The following is a 24710-nucleotide window of genomic DNA, read 5'->3' on the forward strand; positions in this document are numbered from 1 at the left end:
CTGCACACTGCCCTAACCCATCTGGACAAGAGGAATACCTATGTGAGAATGCTGTTCATTGACTACAGCTCCGCATTCAACACCATAGTGCCAGCTCGTCAAGCTCGTCATCAAGCTCGAGACCCTGGGTCTCGACCCCGCCCTGTGCAACTGGGTACTGGACTTCCTGACGGGCCGCCCCCAGGTGGTGAGGGTAGGCAACAACATCTCCTCCCCGCTGATCCTCAACACTGGGGCCCCACAAGGGTGCGTTCTGAGCCCTCTCCTGTACTCCCTGTTCACCCACGACTGCGTGGCCACGCACGCCTCCAACTCAATCATCAAGTTTGCGGACGACACAACAGTGGTAGGCTTGATTACCAACAATGACGAGACGGCCTACAGGGAGGAGGGAAGGGCCCCCGGAGTGTGGTGTCAGGAAAATAACCTCACACTCAACGTCAACAAAACTAAGGAGATGATTGTGGACTTCAGGAAACAGCAGAGGGAACACCCCCCCATCCACATCGATGGAACAGTAGTGGAGAGGGTAGCAAGTTTTAAGTTCCTCGGCATACACATCACAGACAAACTGAATTGGTCCACTCACACAGACAGCATCGTGAGGAAGGCGCAGCCTCAGGAGGCTGAAGAAATTCGGCTTGTCACCAAAAGCACTCACAAACTTCTACAGATGCACAATCGAGAGCATCCTGGCGGGCTGTATCACCGCCTGGTATGGCAACTGCACCGCCCTCAACCGTAAGGCTCTCCAGAGGGTAGTGAGGTCTGCACAACGCATCACCGGGGGCAAACTACCTGCCCTCCAGGACACCTACACCACCCGATGCTACAGGAAGGCCATAAAGATCATCAAGGACATCAACCACCCGAGCCACTGCCTGTTCACCCTGCTGTCATCCAGAAGGCGAGGTCAGTACAGGTGCATCAAAGCTGGGACCGAGAGACTGAAAAACAGCTTCTATCTCAAGGCCATCAGACTGTTAAACAGCCACCACTAACATTGAGTGGCTACTGCCAACACACTGTCAATGACACTGACTCTACTCCAGCCACTTTAATAATGGGAATTGATGGGAAATGATGTAAATATATCACTAGCCACTTTAAACAATGCTACCTTATATAATGTTACTTACCCTACATTATTCATCTCATATGCATACGTAGATACTGTACTCTATATCATCGACTGCATCCTTATGTAATACATGTATCACTAGCCACTTTAACTATGCCACTTGGTTTACATACTCATCTCATATGTATATACTGTACTCGATATCACCTACTATATCTTGCCTATGCTGCTCTGTACCATCACTCATTCATATATCCTTATGTACATATTCTTTATCCCCTTACACTGTGTATTTTTTGGAATTGTTAGTTAGATTACTTGTTCGTTATTACTGCATTGTCGGAACTAGAAGCACAAGCATTTCGCTACACTCGCATTAACATCTGCTAACCATGTGTATGTGACAAATAAAATTTGATTTGATTTGATTTTGATCCAGATGTTACAGAAAAATACACCAGTCACTGTAAAATATCCTTAAAGCTGCAATATATAACTTCTAGGGCAACCCGACCAAATTTACATAGAAATGTGAGTTATAGACCTGTCATTCTCATTAAAAGCAAGTCTACGAAGCTGTAGATCTGTTCTATGTGCTCTATTTAAGTTTCGTTTTTGCATCTTTTACTTTCGGTTTGGTACAGCCGTTTCAAACAGCTGAAAATACAATATTTTTGGTTATAAAATATATATTTCACAGTGGTTTATATGGTACAATGACATTCTACAAAATTGCTTGTTTTGTCACATAAACTGAAATTAGGCAAACTACTAGAATTTTTGCAATCAGGAAATGGCAGAGTGATTTCTGTATATTGCACCTTTAAGGATTTTTGGAATTCAAAGTCAAACCACAAAGATGTGTCATGTACTATTCATTATTGTGTCTGACTGACTTTGTCCCTAATGTCCACTAAATGGTGGAAAATCCTAAATGTACATTTCTGACTTAAATTAAATTGAATGACTACAGGTTAACGTGCCTTGTTGATAACTGTAAAGGTCTTTCCTGGCAAGCACACAAATGTTCCTCTCTTTTTTTATGTTGAATTTCAGAAAAGATGCCCCTCTAAAACGTGCTGCAATAAAAATGTCACCCTGTCAATACATATGCTGTCCTACTTTTCGATTCCATGAAGGCTTTGCACACTTTCAATTATCTTCTTTTGAGGTTATGGGGAACAGTCAGCTAGAATAATTACGGGTCAGTTAAAATAATTACGGCCACAAGGTGGAGATAGAATACATACACACAGAACTTAATAGTCTGCCAAATGCTTGCTATGTCGCAGGGCTAGAGAGGACTGTAATTTGACATTCCCCAGCTTTAACCTTTACATGGTCTTGTAAATATTGTATATAGGCTACCTCTGATGACTTGTGATCTTAACATTTTCAGTATTGTTTAGCCTAAAATCTGCATTCCGGGTTTCTTGGTCTTAACCGGTGACATTTGTATGTCAATGTATTCAGAAAAAGAGCTTCATTTCCTGCTCTGGTGCCGTATCATCAACCCCTCCAGTTATGCAAATATACGTGCAATAATTGAAAAACAAATGTATATTTCTTTGGACATAAACACTTGGATATTCTGACCTGTGTTACATAATATAAATCGTTATGAAAGTGAGAAATAAGTAGACAATGGTGTGGTGTGACAATTTTTTTTATCATTCGGCTTAATTTCATATTGCCTTAGTGACTTATCAATGAAGATAAATATTTTTATATAATGACGAGATGCTCACCCTAACAATGGTAATAGTTGTCCCAAAGGCGACAAGTTCAGGTCCAAAATAAACCCATAGAAATGCATTGTGGTTCTTTTTTTAAAACGTATTTTAGCGAGAGTGAAACCTCTTGCTTTCACTCATCGTCTCTGATGAAGAGCATGACGAAGTATCATTAATGGTTTCTTTTTTTAACGAAATTGTTTATCCCTTGCTATCGTCACCGCGGGTACGTGGCACCTGTCCTTTGATTGGTCCGTAGTGATCCTGCTGCCATTGAAGAATTTGGAGCCCGTGTGAAGGGGGTGTGTCTGCAGTGACAGTACACGCCTCTTATATAAAACGTAATTTCTCCTAGTCGAGAGATATAAAAAAGGCAAAATACACGGGAGCTGTTTGCTTAACCAAGGTCACGACTCAGCTTCGAGTACTGCTTTTCTGTACAAACGCTCGCTTTTAATTTACGTGTGACAGGCGGAACGTTTTTTTTTTTTAAAGAAGGCGTCAATATCGAAGTAATTCCTTAATAATCATAATCAACTGCACGTGTGAATTCATGTCTGTATATTCTGACCAAATATACTGGTAAGTATGATTTTTTGTCATGTATTTTTTTTTAAACCCGAGACTTCAGTTCGATGTTGATGAAACATTTTGGGATAAAGTTTCATTATTGCATGTAGCCTATGATTTTTAGCATTGCCTTTATATTTGCTAATGGCCATAACAGGTATAATCAATAGAAAACTAAGATGCTTGGAATGTATGTAAATCAAAAGCAAGTATTTACTGCTTCAAACCATTTCAACTGCGCTCTTGAATGTGTCAGGCTGCAGTCAGTGGCGTTGTTTTTGTTTTAGAACCTTTATAACGCCACCTGAAAGAAAGGTCAGATAACAAACAAAGCACTCCACATTTTTGGAGGTCTGTTTTTCAAATGGTGACAGGTGTCAAGCTGTCCTCCTAAGACTCCTTATCCAGGTGCCATGTCTGAGGTTGACCCTTTTTCTTTCATAAGGGGACATCATAGGCAGGTTAACGTTTTTTGCAGAGTGCTCACTAGTTGGCACAGCCATCTGAAACCTAACCTTAAACCAAATGCATTTTTTTTTGTTTTCAATCATTTTACAATATAATCAATTTTGACATCTAGCCAAAATCACTCAGTTCTGCCTGCAGGGCAAGATTCATGAAAATAAACGCCTAATGTTTCGCGGTGCAATGCCTTTTAGTCAAACTACTGATAATTGCAGAAATAATAACATGAGCCTACCTTGGTTTCTCGTCAAGCAATGATATGGAACTGTTCAGCCACACTACTGTTTCACATTGTTTGACCTTTAGTGGTTAGACAATTGACCTTTTATTGGTGAGCTATTGTGGTGGGGTGCAATAGAGGGAGGTGGAATGAGGCTCTTAACCCATTGACAGTCCATCCATCACCCAGAGGAGGCCTGTGACTCAATCTCTCCATTTTACTCTGGGTACTCCGACCTCCATATAGGCTTGTAACATTGCATTAAGGATTAGAAGACTTCGTCCAAGACTTCATGCAATACATTTCTTTGCTTCTTTATTTTTTTAATATATATTTTTTCCTCTGCAAGTCTGTTTGCGTGCACCAGGAAGTGAAGACCCGACCCTGTGACTTACAGTAACCACAAAGCTTCTCGTCTCCGCTTTGTGTGCTGCGCTGTTCTTCAGATACCACTGCTACATGGGGGACCCTTTTGCTAAGATCTCTTATTGTTTCCCCATGCATTGCTGCCTAATATAGCACTTTGCAGTTTATTTTTCAAAGCTCACTGCAGGAAAAAAAAAGTTGTTTCAGGTTTATCATGTTATAAGTCATAAGTGCAATCCCATAGGAGCCATTTGATAGCTTTCAATGTTTTGCCAGGGGAAGTTGTTGCATTTATGGGTATTACACTTACACTGACGACTCACACTATCTCACCCCTGGTAAACAGGAAGACCTCTTTACTTTCATTTCTTTTCTTTTTACACGTTTGAACTCTTGAAACAAGAACATGTAATTCTCCTATAAAGTGATCAGGTCATTGTGGATCAAATGCCTCTGCTTTGGCACCTTGGAATTATGGACTCAAGTTGTGCTGGAGCTGGACCTAAAAATTACCATGTTCTGTCCAGTCAGTAACACAGTAACAGTGTTTCCTATATTCTGAGAAGGCTGAGCTCAGCAAGGAAGCCTATGGGCTGGAGCAGAAATCTGGATATGGCCCATTAATTCCAACACATTTCAGAGAGATTGATTCCCCCCCCCCCCCCCCACCCCCACACACACACACACGCCTCCAGGTTGTGTGATTTGACCGGTAGCCAGGCAGCCCAGCGGTCACACTTTTATTTGGATAGTCCAGATTTTCCATCTGTAGATGCGCTACAGCTGGTCATGCTATCAACAAGCTGTATTGATAAGCAACTACTTGCTAAGGTTACTGTTAGGCAGGGCCAGGCTTAAGCGGTCTTCTTAGAATAGTAGAATACACAAAGTGCAAGTTGGAAATTTGGTTGTGCATCAGCAGTTTTTCCTCATATGTAACAACAATGGGGGCAATGTGAGTGCCATCCAGAAAATGTGTCAGATCATGCAAGATTACACAAATGTCTACATACTTGATGCGCAGAAGGAAAAAATGGGGAACGGCTCTCCTCGAAGAGGGAAGTTTGTCAGGTTCAATAAACCCTCGAACATAAATTGTCGGCAACACTGAAATGGGCTACTTCCATGTAAATTACATACGGAACATAACTCAATTCAAACTATTGTTATAAAATACAACTTGTTAGAAATAGGCAGCACGTGTTAACTGTTCTTTTGCGTAACAATCACATTTTGGAACAGTGAGTGCATGCTGATATCACGTGCATAAAACAACCTACGTTGGGGCGACCATTAGAGATATTTGGAACACACATGGGACAAGGTTTTAAAATGTAAATATTTCTCTCCGCTGTCGAGGGGGGGCCACTAAAATGTTGAACCTGTGAGGTGGGGAGGGGCCCCCAACCAAATCTCGCTTAGGGCCCCAAAAAAGCTAGAGCCGAACATGCGGTTAGGTTTAGAATAAGGGTTAGGGGCAAGGTGAGGATAGTTCATTGAAATGTTACTGTAGACCATGGGTCTCCAACAGGTCGATCGCTTGCTACCAGTAGCTTGCAGCTCACCTATGAGTAGTTCGCCAAACAATTCTGAAAGTAAATACAATTTTCACGTGTTCCACTGCCAACTGTCATAAACCAATCTCACAAGTATCAGACACTGCAAGCTCCCAACTAATATCTAATCAATGGAACTTTGACATGATCCCATCCCTGGTTAGCCACTATTGGCTTAAAAATCTTATCTGGCAATTAATTTCCAGCAGTATTGCCTGTCTGCCTGTGTGGTGCGCACATTTGTCTATGACTCCGTGTGGAGCCAGTTGATGTCATAACCGTCTGGTGGGTTGACAGAGATACCTTACCCAAAACCTTCTCAATTAAATGTTAACTGCGAAGTAGTATTATTTGTTATTTGCAAAATTTGCCATTAAATGAGCAGCAGCGGTACAGAACCGTCGCTAGACTGCATATTCCTCACTCCCTAGATGCGCAATTAAAGGGACAGATTAAAGGGGAATTGCACTCTAATCTAAATGTGTTCATTTTCTTCCAGACCAAAAAAAGAAATTGTATTCTCATATGATTTAATCATTGACACTCGACATCCAATTTAGTTGTTTTTCTATGAACAATTGTTCATTTGATTGAAGAAAAAAAAAATATCCAGCGATTTTTACTGGGAACATCATTTGGAAAACAAATCACAGATTTTGTTTTTTTTATTAACAATTATTTTACCAGGTACTGTATATTGACAGAAAACAGTGCGCTACTTTCTCTTGTACAATAAGGACCCAGTGAAGAGTTGCAGGGGAGTGGAGAAGAGAAGAATTTGCCTATTTGAAAGTTGTCTTGCGACGTTTAATTTTTTTAAAGTAGCTCTTGTGCTAGAAAAGGTAGTCTGTAGAACATCTACAGATGGACTATACAAATAGTGTTACTGCCCAGTGTTGGTATGGAATCTCAGCAGCAGCTTCGCCTTTTCGCCAAGCCTCCTCAGATGTATAATGCACATAGCGAGACTCGGGAGGAGTAGAGGGGAAACAGTGTTAATTATGCAAGACGTAATATCCTATCGTGTGCACCGGATCGCATTGCTATGGGGATATACGTTTTGTCTCTGTCAGCACAGACTGGCAGATGACTTGGCAAGACTGTAGAACAATGTGTCCTCAATTCGTTTCCATACCATACACACTTGGAGGATGATACAGCATAGAGGGTAGGGTAATATTATCTTTAGTTACGGAGTTATTTACCATTTAGAGTTGATGGGCTTGTGCAGCTTTGTAGAGATGCCTACCCTAAAGAACAAATCCTGACTGGCATCAATCCAGGAATTGGAGTCGTCACACTGTCCTCAGCACAGATTCTTCTAAAAATATCTTTGACACTGTAAATGTAATGTTGGACAGACAGACCTTCACACGTGCTCTAATGATCAGCCAAAGCAGCAGGCAACCTCTGATCCTTCGTTTTATTTATTTAGCCAGGACACGTGTCAGTCTGAGATGCCCCGTCTCATGCCCATGCCAGATCTCTGACTGGAATGTGTCTAGGACTGGCATTAGCCCACATAGGAATGTCATTAGCCCACATAAGACTGGCATTAGTCCATATGAACATGTGACTGTGTACAGTATGTAGGCCTAGTTGTTTCTGTTGACAGTGCTAAAGATAGTCACTGAAGTGCCAAGCTGGCCAGTACCTGGTCATGTTGCATGCCCATGGAAGATGGGACAGCAAGTCCAGACAGAAGTTCTACTTGTCAATAGTCAAATGAGTCATCTCAGGCCAAACCTGGTCTAAGATTAAGATCATTTTAAAGTGGTTTTGCCTTAACTGATCTTTGGCGGTGGTCATTATAGAATTTGTGGTGCCCTTTTAGAATTAATTTGTACTTTGATGGGTGCTGCCAGGGTAGAAGTAGGAATGCACAATATTTCACCTCTTGGCCTCTACATTAGTTGGCACAAAGGCCACTTGTGGAACTTGTGAAGTGTTTCTTAACTGTGTTTCTTAACTGCATAGCCCATGTTAATCATTATCCTTATACATTTGGAGTTGTTTAATTATACAGAACACTTAACATGGCTCCTTGAGGAAGACATTTTCACATTCTTTTTTGAAAAAAAGGACACGTTTTGTAACATCGGGCAGAAACTTTTAGCAGTAATGGATTTGAATGGTATGTTCTCTCACTGGTTGAATTGTTACAGTACATGTGTTCCTCCACTTCTCATTGTGCCCCTTTGTTCTATTAGGACGATGTTCTGTTATTCTTAGCTGAGCAGGATGTTTATACGATCCCCGAGCAGAAATATGACTGGCAAAGGCAGAGTGTTTATCTTTCTCCCCATACTTCTGCACAGGTCTGTGCAGTCACCACTCGATGTCCATCCCTCTCCATGTGTCTCTGGCTTACCCTCTCTCCTGTCTCAAGAATGAAATGGGTCTTTTGACATATTTTCCACAAACAACCTTGCATATCCTTTGGACTAGTTGTTATTTTTAGATTTCCTGCTATTGTTGTCGTTGAACCAGGTCGACTAGTTTGTAAACGTATGAGAAGATTCCAGAAAACTATTCTGCCATTGGATCTTGGCTTGTGCTTTCCCCCTATGGCCCCCACCTGCACAAAAATAGTTTTCCTTCTCCCAATTTGAATGTGACACATGGTATGCAAATTTGGAAATGGAAATATTGATTGTTAAACAGCAGTAGCCATTGCTTCAGGGTGTGGCAATGTGTTGTGTGAAAAAAATCAATTTACACAGCATCTCTCCTTTTCAGTTTGAAGCAATTGAGTTTTTCTTTCTGACAGATTCAGGATAGATTAATGATATAATGTATAGGAGCTTTGTCCCTTATTCTAAGGAATGAATACATCCACCTCAGTACTTTTTTATTGTGGTACCATAAGGCCAAGCCTTTTTACATGAAAGTGACGTGTTGGAAAATGTGGATGGCCTAAGGGCTTTATTTGCTATTTTTGGATTGACATAAATTTAAAGAGTTAATCTTTAACTTAATCCCCATAGAATGAAAGAATGGTTGTTGATCTCTATTTGTTTTTCTCCAATCAGAGTATGAGGGAACACTTTTGATGAAAGGTCTTGATTCCCACTGGAGACGGTCTTATCTTTACTGTGTGGGGATTAATAGGTTCTTGAATAATAAACATGGATGTCTTTGAAAGAATTCAACAAAGCATTGAAGGGACATGAGTGAGTGGCAAACTATGAGTCATACGACACATCTCTATTTTTGCCCACAATCTCTTATGGTGAAAACATTTTCATTTTCCGATCACAGAAAGTTTACAAACTGAAAGTGTCACTGAGGTTCCACTGTTGATTTCTCCATAAAGATTCTTGAAGTCCAGTTCAGGGTCTTGTCTGACATTGTACATAGCAGTACTGTCAAAATACCTCAGAGGCAACTTGATAAATATTTGGAAAAGAGAGCTTTTAAGATGAAGTTGAGATGAAGAATCCATCCGGAGCAACATATATATGAAAACAATGTAGGCTCCTTTTTTGAAGTGCACTTCATTGGTTTTACCTAAAATGTTTCGTTGGTCATGGCTGTGGTATGTTCACATGATTAACCACTAAACCTTCAATTGTTTCTACTGTAAAAGGAGGTTAATGGCACCCAATATTAATTTTTTTGCAGAAACAAACTGACTTGTTATATTTGGAACAAGTCTGTTCTTGTTCTGCTCATCTGAGGCAGGTTGTGATCTATGTTCTGTTTCCTGTCCCCTATGGTGGGTTGGCCACCCTGGCCGCAGTCCTGTGGACACTGGCCGCTGTGCCACCAGACTTGAAATAGAAAGCTTGAGATTCTCGCTCTGCTCGGCTGCCGTCTTGGTTCTCAAACGTCCCAAGAATATATTTCCTCCCACATAGTACCTCAGTTCAATCCTCCTGTTCAGTTATTTCTTACAGTGCATATACAGTGCGCCTTACTTCAACTAAAATGGAATGTTTTCGGTCCCAGTCAAATTGCACTGCACGCCCACAATGCATTCTCGCTATGACTGTGTCCCCTCTCTCCTAGTTGAAGCATACCTCGTACTGTATTTAGATATGGCTACCCAATGCAAACCACATATCAGTGGTGGTGTAGCTTTGCAGTGCACCAAATGTATGCTGCAGAGCCTGTCAGTGGTCAGACAAAATGAAAGCAAATGCATGCATAGAGACTAAACAAAATACTGAACAAGGCTTATGTGTTGCTTTTTCATTGCAAAAATAATACCAAAGGGCCAAATCTCATGCAACTACATGACTGAAAGTTGTACTCTGTCATTCTCGCTGATAGGATTAATTTGCATAACACTTGCCAAAGTAATAGCTACATGTAAATGATATTGCACCAACCTATCCGTTTTCCATTATGCGGCCTCTTGTACAGCACTATGATTGGGACACATGTACCGGCTCTGCATTGATGTAAAGTACTCAAGTAAAAATATTTAAGTCGTTTTAATTTTTTTACTACTTATATTTTGGACAACTTTTACTTCACTACATTCCTAAAGAAAATAATGTAATTTTTACGATTTCCCTGACACCCAAAAGTACTTGTTACATTTTGAATGGTTAGCAGGCCAGGAAAATGGTTCAGTTCACCCATTTAACAATAGATCATCCCTACTGTCTCTGATCTGGCGGACTCACTAAATTACACATGCTTTGTTTGTAAATTATGTTTGAGTGTTGGATTGTGCCCTGGCTATCAGTAAATAAAAACAAGAAAATGGTGCTTCCTGGTTTGCTCAATATAAGGAATTTGAAATGATTGTATTCTGCTCCTCAGTGTGAAAGTTTGGGACTGATATTGTATCCTGAATGGTGGAATAACCCAGTCCTTTCCCTTATGTCTCTGTCCAGCCCAGTGTTTGTGCCGTGCGGAGACATGACTGAGGTGATGATCAGTAGCACCCCCATGGAGGACATAAGGCTCAGCCCCAGCAAGGACCGGCTCTCTTTCCAGGTAACTAACACACATACTAACACCAGTTTTTGTCCTAAAGGGAAATTGGTTTGCAGCAAAATCATGGTATATAACCCATAAGGGCAGGGCTCTACGCTGACTGTTTTTTACAAGAAGTACTTGTATGCTTAAATTGGAACATCTGAGCACACACAGAGAAATATAGGAGCACACTTAAAAATATTTGATGTAATAAAGCTAGAATCATACTTGTATTTTTTTAGGCACTCTGGTACTGCTTAATTCAAATTCCAGGTCGCACAGGAAAATATTTAGGCGCATATGCGAGTAAAATGGTCACACTGTAGATCCCTTTTATATGGGGGAAGCCAAACTAGGAGGCAGAGGGTGAACTAGTTTTAATTGGTTTATGGTACACGTCCCTGTTCAAAGTCCTCGCCACTATTAGTAACCCAAAAATGGTCTTGGATTTTTCACAAAAGATTGAGGTTGGATTAAGGACAGGGCTGCATGTTCCATCATGTTCCATCATGGCAGCTCACCCAGGGGACCATGGGTAAGGAGAGGTTTGTTTTCTAACCAGAAGGCCTAATCATTAGCATTATTATTGTTATAACAATTTATGCAAACAACCTTTTGGGGGGATTTCAAGAGGGTATATTTAAGAAAAAATATATATTTGCCTTGAGATGGAGTGCAGCTTTGCAGGGAGTTCGAGATGATTGCACAGACTTTTAAAAACATGCAAAGGACGTTAATAGGAGTTAGTTGAATCATCCGGTCTTTACTATGGGGGACTGATAGCATGTCACGACAATACAACTCACAGATGGGCAACTTTCTGAGTAGCAGGCCATCAGGTGGCCTTGACAAGTTTTATTGTTTGGAAAGAATCTGAGCCATTTTAAGGCAAAACCACTCCTTTATGAGTGTCTGTGACTGTACGTGTCAGAGACCCAGATGATGCAGACTGACCCTTTAGGAAGGTGAGCTGCCTTCCTCTCACAATTTACACCCAAGCTGTGTCTGTCCTGTGAGGCCACTAGGAAGCAGCACTCCTTGTCCTCTCTTTCTTTCTTTCTCTCTCTCGGAGGACCTGAGCCCTAGGACCATGCCCCAGGACTACCTGACATGATGACTCCTTGCTGTCCCAGTCCACCTGGCCATGCTGCTGTTCCAGTTTCAACTGACCTGAGCCCTAGGACCATGCCCCAGGACTACCTGACATGATGACTCCTTGCTGTCCCCAGTCCACCTGGCCATGCTGCTGCTCCAGTTTCAACTTCCACCTGACTGCTGCTGCTGCTCCAGTTTCAACTGTTCTGCCTTATTATTATTCGACCATGCTGGTCATTTATGAACATTTGAACATCTTGGCCATGTTCTGTTATAATCTCCACCCGGCACAGCCAGAAGAGGACTGGCCACCCCACATAGCCTGGTTCCTCTCTAGGTTTCTTCCTAGGTATTGGCCTTTCTAGGGAGTTTTTCCTAGCCACCATGCTTCTACACCTGCATTGCTTGCTGTTTGGGGTTTTAGGCTGGGTTTCTGTACAGCACTTTGAGATATCAGCTGATGTACGAAGGGCTATATAAATACATTTGATTTGATTTGTGGCTGGTGATTTTAATGCAGGAAACCTCATTTCTTCAAGCATGTCACCTGTGCAACTAAAAAAAAACAGATCACATGTACTCCACACACAGAGACGCATCCGCATGCCTCGCCCTGTATTTGACAAATCTGACCATATCCTACTGATTCCTGCTTCCAAGAAAAAAACTCAAATGGGAAGTACCAGTGATGTGATCCAATGAAGCGGATGTTAAGCTACAGGACTGTTTCGCTAGCACAGACTGGAATATGTTGCAGGACTCATCCAATGACGGTGAGGAGTTTACCACATCAGTCACCGGCTTCAATAATAAGGGTATTAACATTGTCATCTCCTACATGACCGACCATACATACACATCCCAAACAGAAGCCATGGATTAAAGGCAACAGCCACACTGAGCTAAAGACGACCTACCGCTTTCAAGGAGCGGGGCACCAGACGAGCTAAATGCCATCTATACTCGCTTTGAGGCAAGCAACACTCAACCATGCGTGGGAGCACCAGCTGTTACGGATGACTGTGATCATGCTCTCTGTAGCCAAGGGCTAGACGGATTACCAGGACTTGTACTCGGCGCATGCGCTGACCAGTTGACAAGTGTCTTTACTAACATTTTCAACCTCTCCCTGACCCAGTCTGTAAAGCCTACATCTTTCAAGCAGATCGATATAGTCCCTGCGCCCAAGAACGTTAAGGTAATGTCTAAATGGCTATCGCCCCATTGCACTCGCATCTGTAGCCATGAAATTCTTTGAGAGACTGGTCATTGCTCAGATCCACAGATGACGCAATCTCTATTGCACTCCACACTGCCCTTTCCCACTTGGACAAAAGGAACACCTATGTGAAAATGCTGTTCATTGACTACATCTCTGCATTCAAAAACATAGTGACCTCCAAGGTCAACATTAAGCTATGGACCCTGGATCTGAACACCTCCCTCTGCAACTGGATCCTGGACTTCTTAACGGGACGCCCCTGGGTGGTAAGGGTAGGAAACAACACATCCGCCACGCTGACCCTTAACACGCGGGCCTCTCATGGGAGTGTGCTTAGTCCCCTGCTGTAGTCCCTCTTCACCCATGACTGCATGGCCGCGCACGACTTCCAACACCATTAAGTTTGCAGACGACACCGGTGTAAGGCCTGATCATCGATGCCAATGAGACTATAGGGAGGTCAGAGAACTGGCCGTGTGGTGCCAGGACAACAACCTCTCCCTCAACCTCACAAAGACAAAGGAGCTGCTCGTGGAATACAGGGCCGACACGCCCCCATTCACATCGACAGGGCTGTAGTGGTATGGGTCGAAAGCTTAAAATTCCTCAGTCCACATCACTAAGGATCTATCATGGTCCACAGTCTTGAAGAGGGCACGATAATGTCTCTTCCCCCTCAGGGGGCTCCTTCTCAAAATGTACTGTTTTTTAATTTTTTAATTTAACCTTTATTTAACCAGGTAGGCTAGTTGAGAACAAGTTCTCATTTGTAACTGCGACCTGGCCAAGATAAAGCACAGCAATTCGACTCATACAACAACAGAGTTACACATGCAATAAACAACATACAGTCAATAATACAGTAGAACAAAAGAAAACAAAAAGTCTATATACAGTGAGTGCAAATTAGGTAAATTAAGGAAATAAATAGGCCATGGTGGCGAAGTAATTACAATATAGTAATAAACACTGGAATGGTAGATTGGCAGAAGATTAATGTGCAAGTAGAGATACTGGGGTGCAAAGGAGCAAGATAAATAAATGCAGTATGGGGATGAGGAAGGTAGGTAGATGGGCTGTTTACAGATGGTCTATGTGCAGTGATCTGTGAGCTGCTCTGACAGCTGGTGCTTAAAGCTAGTGAGGGAGATGTGAGTCTCCAGCTTCTGAGATTTTTGCAGTTCGTTCCAGTCATGGGCAGCAGAGAACTGGAAGGAAAGATGACCAAAGGAGGAATTGGCTTTGGGGGTGACCAGTGAGATATACCTGCTGGAGCACCTGCTACGAGTTGGTACTGCTATGGTGACCAGTGAGCTGAGATAAGGTGGGGCTTTACCTAGCAGAGACTTGTAGATAACCTGTAGCCAGTGGGTTTGGCGACGAGTGTGAAGCGAGGGCCAACCAACGAGAGTGTACAGGTCGCAATGGTGGGTAGTGTATGGGGATTTGGTGACCAAACGGATGGCACTGTGATAGACTGCATCCAGTTTGTTGAGTAGAGTGTTGGAGGCTATTTTATAGATGACATCACTGACGTCGAGGATCGGTAGGATGGTCAGTTTTACGAGGGTATGTTTGGCAGCATGAGTGAAGGATGCTTTGTTGCGATATAGGAAGCCAATTCTAGATTTAATTTTGGATTGGAGATGCTTAATGTGAGTCTGGAAGGAGAGTTTACAGTCTAACCAGACACCCAGGTAGTTGTCCACCTATTCTAAGTCAGAGCCGCCCAGAGTAGTGATGCTGGACGGGTGAGCAGGTGCCGGCCGTGATCGATTGAATAGCCACGGAAGGAGAGTTTTATGGCATTGAAGCTCGTCTGGAGGTTAGTTAAGTTTCCAAAGAGTGGCCAGAAGTATACAGAATGGTGTCGTCTGCGTAGAGGTGGATCAGAGAATCACCAGCAGCAAGAGCAACGTCATTGATGTATACAGAAAAAAGAGTCGGCCTGAGAATTGAACCCTGTGGCACACCCAGAGACTGCCAGAGGTCCGGACAACAGGCCCTCCGATTTGACACACTGAACTCTATCAGAGAAGTAGTTTGTAAACGAGGTGAGGCAATCATTTGAGAAACCAAGGCTGTCGAGTCTGCCAATAAGAATGTTGTGATTGACAGTCGAAAGCCTTGGCTAGGTCGATGAATACGGCTGCACAGTAATGTCTCTTATCGATGGTGGTGATGTCGTTTAAGACCTTGAGCGTGGCTGAGGTGCATCCATGACCAGCTCTGAAACCAGATTGCATAGCGGAGAATGTACGGTGGGATTCGAAATGGTCGGTAATCTGTTTGTTAACTTGGTTTTCGAAGACCTTAGAAAGACAGGGTAGGTTAGATATAGGTCTGTAGCAGTTTGGGTCTAGAGTGTCTCCCCCTTTGAAGAGGGGGATGACCGTGGCAGCTTTCCAATCTTTGGGAATCTCAGACTATACGAAAGAGAGGTTGAACAGGCTCGTAATAGGGGTTGCAACAATTTTGGCAGATCATTTTAGAAAGAGAGGGTCCAGATTGTCTAGCTCAGCTGATTTGTATGGGTCCAGATTATGCTGCTCTTTCAGAACATCAGCTATCTGGATTTGGGTGAAGGAGAAATGGTGGGGGCTTTGGCGGGTTGCTGTGGAGGGTGCCGGGCAGTTGACCGGGGTAGGGATAGCCAGGTGGAAAGCATGGCCATCCGTAGAGAAATGCTTATTGACATTCTCAATTATAGTGGATTTATCGGTGGTAACAGTGTTTCCTAGCCTCAGAGCAGTGGGCAGCTGGGAGGAGGTGCTCTTATTCTCCATGGACTTTACAGTGTCCCAGAACTTTTTTGAGTTAGTACTACAGGATGCAAATTTCTGTTTGAAAAAGCTAGCCTTAGTTTTCCGTAACTGCCTGTGTATATTTGCTCTTAACTTCCCTGAAAAGTTGCATATCACGGGGGCTATTCGATGCTAATGCAGAACGCCGCAGGATGTTTTTGTACTAGTCAAGGGCAGACAGGTCTGGAGTCAACCAAGGACTATATTCCTAGTTCAAAATTTGAGTGGGGCATGCTTATTTAAGATGGTGAGGAAGGCACTTTTAAAGAATAGCCAGGCATCATCTACTGACGGGATGAGGTCAATGTCATTCCAGGATACCCCGGCCAGGTCGATTTAGAAAGACCTGCTTAAAGAAGTGTTTAAGTGAGCGTTTGACAGTGATGAGGGGGTGGTTGTTTGGTCGCAGACCCGTTACGGATGCAGGCAATGAGGCAGTGATCGCTGAGATCTTGATTGAGAACAACAGAGGTGTATTTGGAGGGTGAGTTAGTTAGGATGACATCTGAGGGTGCCCGCGTTTACTGATTTGGGGTTGTATCTGGTAGGTTCATTGATAATTTGTGTGAGATTGAGGGCGTCAAGCTTAGATTGTAGGATGGCCGAGGTGTTAAGCATGTCCCAGTTTAGGTCACCTAGTAGCACGAGCTCAGAAGATAGAGGGGGGGGAAATCAATTCACATACAGTGCCTTGCGAAAGTATTCGGCCCCCTTGAACTTTGCGACCTTTTGCCACATTTCAGGCTTCAAACATAAAGATATAAAACTGTATTTTTTTGTGAAGAATCAACAACAAGTGGGACACAATCATGAAGTGGAACGACATTTATTGGATATTTCAAACTTTTTTAACAAATCAAAAACAGAAAAATTGGGCGTGCAAAATTATTCAGCCCCCTTAAGTTAATACTTTGTAGCGCCACCTTTTGCTGCGATTACAGCTGTAAGTCGCTTGGGGTATGTCTCTATCAGTTTTGCACATCGACAGACTGACATTTTTTCCCATTCCTCCTTGCAAAACAGCTCGAGCTCAGTGAGGTTGGATGGAGAGCATTTGTGAACAGCAGTTTTCAGTTCTTTCCACAGATTCTCGATTGGATTCAGGTCTGGACTTTGACTTGGCCATTCTAACACCTGGATATGTTTATTTTTGAACCATTCCATTGTAGATTTTGCTTTATGTTTTGGATCATTGTCTTGTTGGAAGACAAATCTCCGTCCCATTCTCAGGTCTTTTGCAGACTCCATCAGGTTTTCTTCCAGAATGGTCCTGTATTTGGCTCCATCCATCTTCCCATCATTTTTAACCATCTTCACTGTCCCTGCTGAAGAAAAGCAGGCCCAAACCATGATGCTGCCACCACCATGTTTGACAGTGGGGATAGTGTGTTCAGGGTGATGAGCTGTGTTGCTTTTACGCCAAACATAACGTTTTGCATTGTTGCCAAAAAGTTCAATTTTGGTTTCATCTGACCAGAGCACCTTCTTCCACATGTTTGGTGTGTCTCCCAGGTGGCTTGTGGCAAACTTTAAACTACACTTTTTATGGATATCTTTAAGAAATGGCTTTCTTCTTGCCACTCTTCCATAAAGGCCAGATTTGTGCAATATACGACTGATTGTTGTCCTATGGACAGAGTCTCCCACCTCATCTGTAGATCTCTGCAGTTCATCCAGAGTGATCATGGGCCTCTTGGCTGCATCTCTGATCCTTGTATGAGCTGAAAGTTTAGAGGGACGGCCAGGTCTTGGTAGATTTGCAGTGGTCTGATACTCCTTCCATTTCAATATTATCGCTTGCACAGTGCTCCTTGGGATGTTTAAAGCTTGGGAAATCTTTTTGTATCCAAATCCGGCTTTAAACTTCTTCACAACAGTATCTCGGACCTGCCTGGTGTGTTCCTTGTTCTTCATGATGCTCTCTACGCTTTTAACGGACCTCTGAGACTATCACAGTGCAGGTGCATTTATACGGAGACTTGATTACACACAGATGGATTGTATTTATCATCATTAGTCATTTAGGTCAACATTGGATCATTCAGAGATCCTCACTGAACTTCTGGAGAGAGTTTGCTGCACTGAAAGTAAAGGGGCTGAATAATTTTGCACGCCCAATTTTTCAGTTTTTGATTTGTTAAAAAAGTTTGAAATATCCAATAAATGTCGTTCCACTTCATGATTGTGTCCCACTTGTTGTTGATTCTTCACAAAAAAATACAGTTTTATATCTTTATGTTTGAAGCCTGAAATGTGGCAAAAGGTCGCAAAGTTCAAGGGGGCCGAATACTTTCGCAAGGCACTGTATGGTATTGAGGGCACAGCTGGGGGCATTGGGAGGTCTATAGCAAGTGGCAACAGTGAGAGACTTGTTTCTGGAAAGGTGCATTTTTAGAAGTAGGAGCTTGAATTGTTTGGGTACAGACTTGGATAGTAATACAGAACTCTGCAGGCTATCTTTGCAGTAGATTGCAACACCAACACCTTTAGTAGTTCTATATTGGCGGAAAATGTTATAGTTAGCGATGGAGATTTCAGGGTTTTTGGTGGTTTTCCTAAAGCCAGGATTCAGACATGGCTAAGACATCTGGGTTGGCAGAGTGTGCTAAAGCAGTGAGTAAAACATACTTAGGGAGTAGGCTTCTAATCTTAATATGCATGAAACCAAGGCTTTTACGGTTACAGAAGTCAACAAATGAGAGCACCTGGGGGTTGGGAGTGGAGCTAGGCACTGCAGGACCTGGATTAACCTCCACATCACCAGAGCAACAGAGGAGAAGTAGGATAAGGGTACGGCTAAAGTCTATACGAACTGGCCGTCTAGCACATTCTGAACAGAGAGTAAAAGCAGCAGGTTTCTGGACACAATAGCATAGATTCAAGGCATAGTGTACAGACAAAGGTAAGGTAGGATGTGAGTACATTAGAGGTAAACCTAGGCATTGAGTAATGATGAGAGAGATATAGTCTCTAGAGATGTTTAAACCAGGTGATGTTGTCGCATATGTAGGAGGTGGAACAAGCTAGCAAGCTAGCAGTTAGTAGACCTACTAACTGCTAGCAAGCTAGCAGTTAGTAGACCGGGTTAGCAAGCTAGCAGTTAGCAGGCCGGGGCGGGCAAGCTAGCAGTTAGCAGGCCGGGGCGGGCAAGCTAGCGGTTAGCAGGGCGGGCAAGCTAGCGGTTAGCATGCCGGGGCAGGCAAGCTAGCGGTTAGCAGGCCGGGGCAGGCAAGCTAGCCTTTGGGAGACGTCGCGATGGGGGTAAGTCTGTTTTTGCCTCTTCGTGCAGTGACGTCGATAGACCAGTCGTGTAATTAGTAGGGATCCAAGTAGCTCTAGGTAGCTAGCAGGCCTAGCTGGTTAGCAGAATGGGCCTTCAGCTGGTGTCGCGCCTGAGGGGCCTGTTGGAGTCCTCGGGCAGATTATGTCGGTATTCCAGTCGTAGAGGATCGGCGGGGTTCCGTGCAGTAGAAGGGGTCCGGATAATTGTACCCCAGGAGTAGGTGGTTGGCCGGGATAGCTTCAGGCTAATTGGTGCTTGCTCAGGGATGTAAACGCTAGCCAGGAGTAGTCACCCGAGATTGCGGTGAGCTAGTTGCGAAGATCCAGATGAAAATGCTCAGTTTGCGGGGATATGGTGGGGTAAATAAATAATAGGTCCGTTATGCTCTGGTTAGAGTCACGTTGTTCGAACTGGCAAGAGCTTTCTGAGCTAAAGGTTAGCTGATGACTGCTAGCAATGGTTTGCTGACAGATAGCTGGATGTTAGCTGGCTAGCTTCAGTTGAGGGATTCCAGATCCGAAGTAAATATAAATACTTTTTGAGAAGAAAAAAAAAACTGATCCATTCCACATTGGGTGAGGTGGGTTGCAGGAGAGCATTTAGAAGTTGAGGTTTAGCAAAATATTTTAAAGATATGTGAAGAAAAAGATGTAAAACGATATATACAAGGGACACGACAGGACAAAGACTTCTGACTGCTACGCCATCTTGGATTACATGTTGACTTTGATACAATTTGTGAATCCATCACCTGAATGCCAACTGCGTCTCTGACTGTTAGGCAACACAGCCTTACATTTTGGAATAACCCCCATGTTTGAGAGTTGCTGTAGAAAGAAATCTGCAAAACAATGAAGCATGGAGGCATTTATAGAGCAAAGTAACTGGATGTTGGTTACAGAGGTGAGGGCTTCTCTGCAGCAGATTCATTTGGAGTCTGCACTTGAGTGATTCCTGATTGCCCAAAGCTCCTATCCCCCCCACCCTACCACAACTGAAAATAGCTGTCATTGTGCCTCGCTAGCGATGTGTTGCCATTTCCTGCAGCTGGAAGTGAACTGAGCTGTGATGATGTTGCTGGGGGTCTTATAGCAAGGTCACTCTCTGCCATCCCCCTCGGTGCTGACGCACAGACCTTCACAGCACAGACATTCACAACACAGGCAAGGATATGCAGATACTAAACCTCCCTGCGCACACATGCACTAACACACATACTCACACACACAGGCACTGACTAACATTCATACCCACTCCCACATATGCACACACTCAAGCTGATGTCTGGAGATGCAAATGCTAAATCTGTCCCACTAACCAGGCACTTGCAGCCAAACATACTGAAACACGGCAGTTTTCAGAACATTTAGTTGTTTTCCTCCTCATCCCCCTCTCATGGTATTCAGGGAGACTTGGACCCTCTCTCTCTCCTGCCTCTCCCTCCTTCTCTTCCTCCCTCTCTCTCACTGTGTCTCCCTCTCAGCCTCATCTAATGCTTTATTTGCACTGGGCTTTTTGCCCAGACAGCAACATCGCTTTCCCCTTCCAATGTCTCCCACTGAAATATGCAGCTCTAAAAATATTCTTCCACTTCATCCAAACAGCAAAAAAATGCTGTTCTTTGACTAGGAATGGCTTTAATCCCTTGTCAGAGTATCTCTCATGCTCTTCATTTTAGATCCAAAAAAGTCTGCACATCGTCCTGGGTTCTTTTTCAGCAAGTCTGGCATTGCACACCCACAACCCATTTAGGTCTAGCTTTTATTGCAGACAAAATCATAAAAAAAGAGCAGACTCCACAGAGATATATTACCCATTGCTTAGCTTTCAGTATCATGCGATTATTGGTTATTTAGTCATCCTATCAGAGTGAACCTGATGATGAACCTGCAAGTAAGCATTTCATTGACTGTAGCCTGTGCATATGACAAATAAACTTTACTTGTCAATATCTACCACCTAGTGTTATGTTGGTTAAGCTAAGAGAAAGCTCTACTGCCTTAAAATGTGCTGTGTGTCTTGACTGTAACAAACTTACTGTAGACTTGCAATACTATGATTAGCTCTCGTATAATCTCCCCATTTGTAAGCACTTAAAAGCAGCTTTGGCCCTATGCCTTCCGAAGCTATTAAATGTAGCCGCATGAAAGACTGATCGGGCACCCAGGACTTTAACTGTGTGTTTTTGTCCTTTCCTCAGATCTTCCCGGACCCCTCGGACTTCGAGCGCTGCTGTAAGCTGAAAGACCGCCTGCCGTCCATCGTAGTGGAGCCCACGGAGGGGGAAGTGGAGAGCGGTGAGCTGCGTTGGCCACCGGAGGAGTTCATTGTCTGTGAGGAGGAGGAGAACCATGGTAAAAGCCAAACAGGACAGCCGATGCAGAACAACAAGCACTAGAAGCCAAACAGACCCCACCCACCCTCCTACACACACCAGCAGGAGATCCCACTCGCACCTAACCACTCAAACAGACTGAACAGGGGCAGACATGTCAGTGATGCTCACTTTCCTTCCCTTGACACCAAAGCATCACTCTCAAGAGAAGCAATATGCAGTACCTTATCTACTCTCCAGATTTCACCTCTGTTGCTTTACCTTACACTCACACTCCATATGCATGAAAGTGTACACACACACACACACACACACACACACACACACACACAGTTTAAACCAACTTCAAAATAGAGTCCCAGTTAAATGGTAGCAGCTCTGGGCTTTATGGACAATTCTAGTACTGCAGGATACTACAGTTCCCACACCATTCGGTCAAATCTGCTGGCCACATGACTCCAGAGACTCCTCATACCCATATAGACTACTGCTGTGGTACCCAAGCGGTCTTCTGTTTTTCATACTTTCCTTCAGTATATGGATTGAAATATACATGACTGTGATTGCCATTGCAGTCTATGGATCTCATAGCCAGTCTTTAAAAGTCAGGGCTTGTGCATAGGTTGGTGGGGTTTGTTTTGTTAGTTTCGGTGGATTCTGGTGGTTGACAGGAAGTAGGGGTTACTGTCTAAACACAAGGAGACCTTTGGTCTCCGTTGGGTAAAGTACTAGTTTTTTACACTGAGATGGAAAGAGAGGAAACGCTTCCCTAATTCTGTAACAATGAATAATATGTACAGTATGTTATGAAGGCTGGTTGTGCCCTGAAGCACTCATGTGCTTTTATTTTGTTCTTATTGTGTACCCCTGATGTCATTGGATAGGTATTGGAAGTGGGAGACAGTAAGAGTCTAAATATTTTTGAGATTATGTAGTGATTTAAAACCAACAGTGTCACTATAATGGACAAAGACTCACTGAAGGACATGTAAATATATGTTTGCCCTCAGAACCAATACCTGAGGTTACTGTTGATGGTTGGTTTATTTTATTATTGTCGCAAAACATTCATGAGACTAAAATTAGTTCTTGGTTATTCTCACCTGAGCTCAGAGTTCCCTAATCTAGTCTTCCTTTTCTTTTGAAATCCATGATGGGTATGTCAGCCTCAATGTTCAAAAAGTAAGGTATAACATGATGCGTGGTCAGTGACTTTGCCAGATAACTTTTGTAAATTTCTGAAGCTCCAATTTTCCAGTTCATAAAATTGGGCATTGGTTCATGGACTCTGCACTGTTACTAACCAGTCCTCAAAAGTAGCTTAATTTTCTGATCTTGAAAACAGTTACCGGTGTCTGTCACTTTGTCAAAGTTAGTTAGTTGGCTAACTCATTGATCGTGTCTCATAAATTGCCACTTGGTTTGTATGCCATTTGAATGACCAACGGTGGTTTGCTCTCTATTTATATTCTACATCACCAGCTCCATGTCCAGGCTTCTTGGAAGGATGTATATTGTTAAAAGCATGTTGTTTTCTGCAGAAAAAACAACTTATATATTTCATTTATGATACTGTATATGAAGCGTTGTGTACGTCTCTCTCTCTCTCTCTCGCACATTTAATTTCCCTGTACATGGCATTAGAACTCTGTACAGAATATCTCTGTCTCTCTCTGCTGTCACCCACAAGTCCTGTGTAGTTTTTGTAAAGCTCAGGGAGATTAGCTGCCATTTTGCTGTAATTTTTTGTATTTAGACCACTTTACTCTGAACAGAGGTTGTAAATAAACATTTGAATTTGCTTTCAACTGTCTGACTGATTCCTTGTGCTATGTCAGAGGTTGCAAAAGCAGATCCACTGCTATGGGGTAAAATCCACTTTTTCTGGGGTAACCCTATAGTCATCACCTATAATTATATTGTGTTTCTTGAAAGCAAACTTCTTTTGTAAAACAACATTTTATCCCCCTTACGTGCCATGGTTACAGGATCTAGTGCCTTTGGTTTTACTTCCTGCACATCATTGCGTCTTTATCCTGCCTTGTTCTTGATGCATGTATACATAATATATATATATAGCAACACAGACCACACGTCTTCCTGTTTTCTAACCTCCCCCCTCGTCTCAGGCACTAAAATGATTTAATCTCTACATCCTACTAAAGCATATTGCTAATTCTGAAGTCAGTTAAGATATTCGTAGATTGCTATGAGTTGCTAGCAACCGTGACATAGTACAATGCTGAAAACACACATGCTTATACTTCACAGGAACAAATGAAAAGTCTCTATGAAAACACACTTTACAGGTCATTCACTGCTTTGTGCTTGTAACATGGTCTGGTCAAGTTTGACTTGTACCTGGAGCTGTCCATCAAAGTGAAGGGGTTGGGACTGAGGGGGGAAAGGGCCTCCCAGATTGTCCAGGGAGCACTCCCAAGGTCTTTGGGACACTCCCTGGAAACAGAACAATGAGCTGACATTTTCTCCTTGCTGGAAAAAAAGCTGTGCATAAAGAGTTATTAATACACAGAGGCTGATAATGATGAGGTCGTGGGACCGCAGGGAGAAGTTTTTATTTTATTTGAGAACAAGATCTCAGTTACAACTGCGACCTCCTGGCCAAGATAAAGCAAAGCAGTGCGACAAACAAGAGTTACACATGGGATACGCAAACGTTCCGTCAATAACATAATCGAAAAATCTATAAACAGTGTGTGCAAATGTAGTAAGATTAGGGAGGTAAGGCAATAAATATGCCATTGTGCCAAAATTATTACAATTTAGCATTAACACTGGAGTGACATATGTGCAGATGATGATGTGCAGGTAAAGATACTGGGTTGCAAAAGGGGGGAAAAATATGAGGTAGTCCGGTGTGCTATTTACAGATGGGCTGTGTACAGGTACAGTGATCGGTGATCTGCTCTAACAGCTGATGCTTAAAGTTAGTGAGGGAGATATAAGCCTCCAGCTTCAGTGATTTTTGCAATTCGTTCCAGTCATTGGCAGCAGAGAACTGGAAGGAAAGGCGGCCAAAGGAGGTGT

At 43.0% G+C, this 24710-nt stretch overlaps 1 protein-coding gene across 1 annotated transcript; it reads left to right on the forward strand.

Annotated features, from left to right (window-relative positions):
• Window positions 1-3049: 3049 nt before the first annotated feature.
• On the forward strand, window positions 3050-23470 carry LOC109904172 (protein LBH-like). Its single transcript, XM_020501366.2, has 3 exons — window positions 3050-3396; window positions 10839-10941; window positions 21528-23470. The coding sequence occupies exons 1-3, from the start codon at window positions 3368-3370 to the stop codon at window positions 21723-21725; spliced, it is 330 nt and encodes a 109-aa protein (XP_020356955.1). The 5' UTR covers window positions 3050-3367; the 3' UTR covers window positions 21726-23470.
• The last annotated feature ends 1240 nt before the right edge of the window (window positions 23471-24710 follow it).

Source organism: Oncorhynchus kisutch, linkage group LG14, assembly GCF_002021735.2.
Source record: "Oncorhynchus kisutch isolate 150728-3 linkage group LG14, Okis_V2, whole genome shotgun sequence".
NCBI classification, from domain to species: domain Eukaryota; kingdom Metazoa; phylum Chordata; class Actinopteri; order Salmoniformes; family Salmonidae; genus Oncorhynchus; species Oncorhynchus kisutch.

Coding starts and splice junctions, on each gene's coding strand:
- LOC109904172 (XM_020501366.2), top strand. CDS start 3,368: ATGTCTGTATATTCTGACCAAATATACTG. Junction 3,397..10,838: donor TATTCTGACCAAATATACTG/GTAAGTATGATT, acceptor GTCTCTGTCCAG/CCCAGTGTTTGTGCCGTGCG. Junction 10,942..21,527: donor AGGACCGGCTCTCTTTCCAG/GTAACTAACACA, acceptor TCCTTTCCTCAG/ATCTTCCCGGACCCCTCGGA.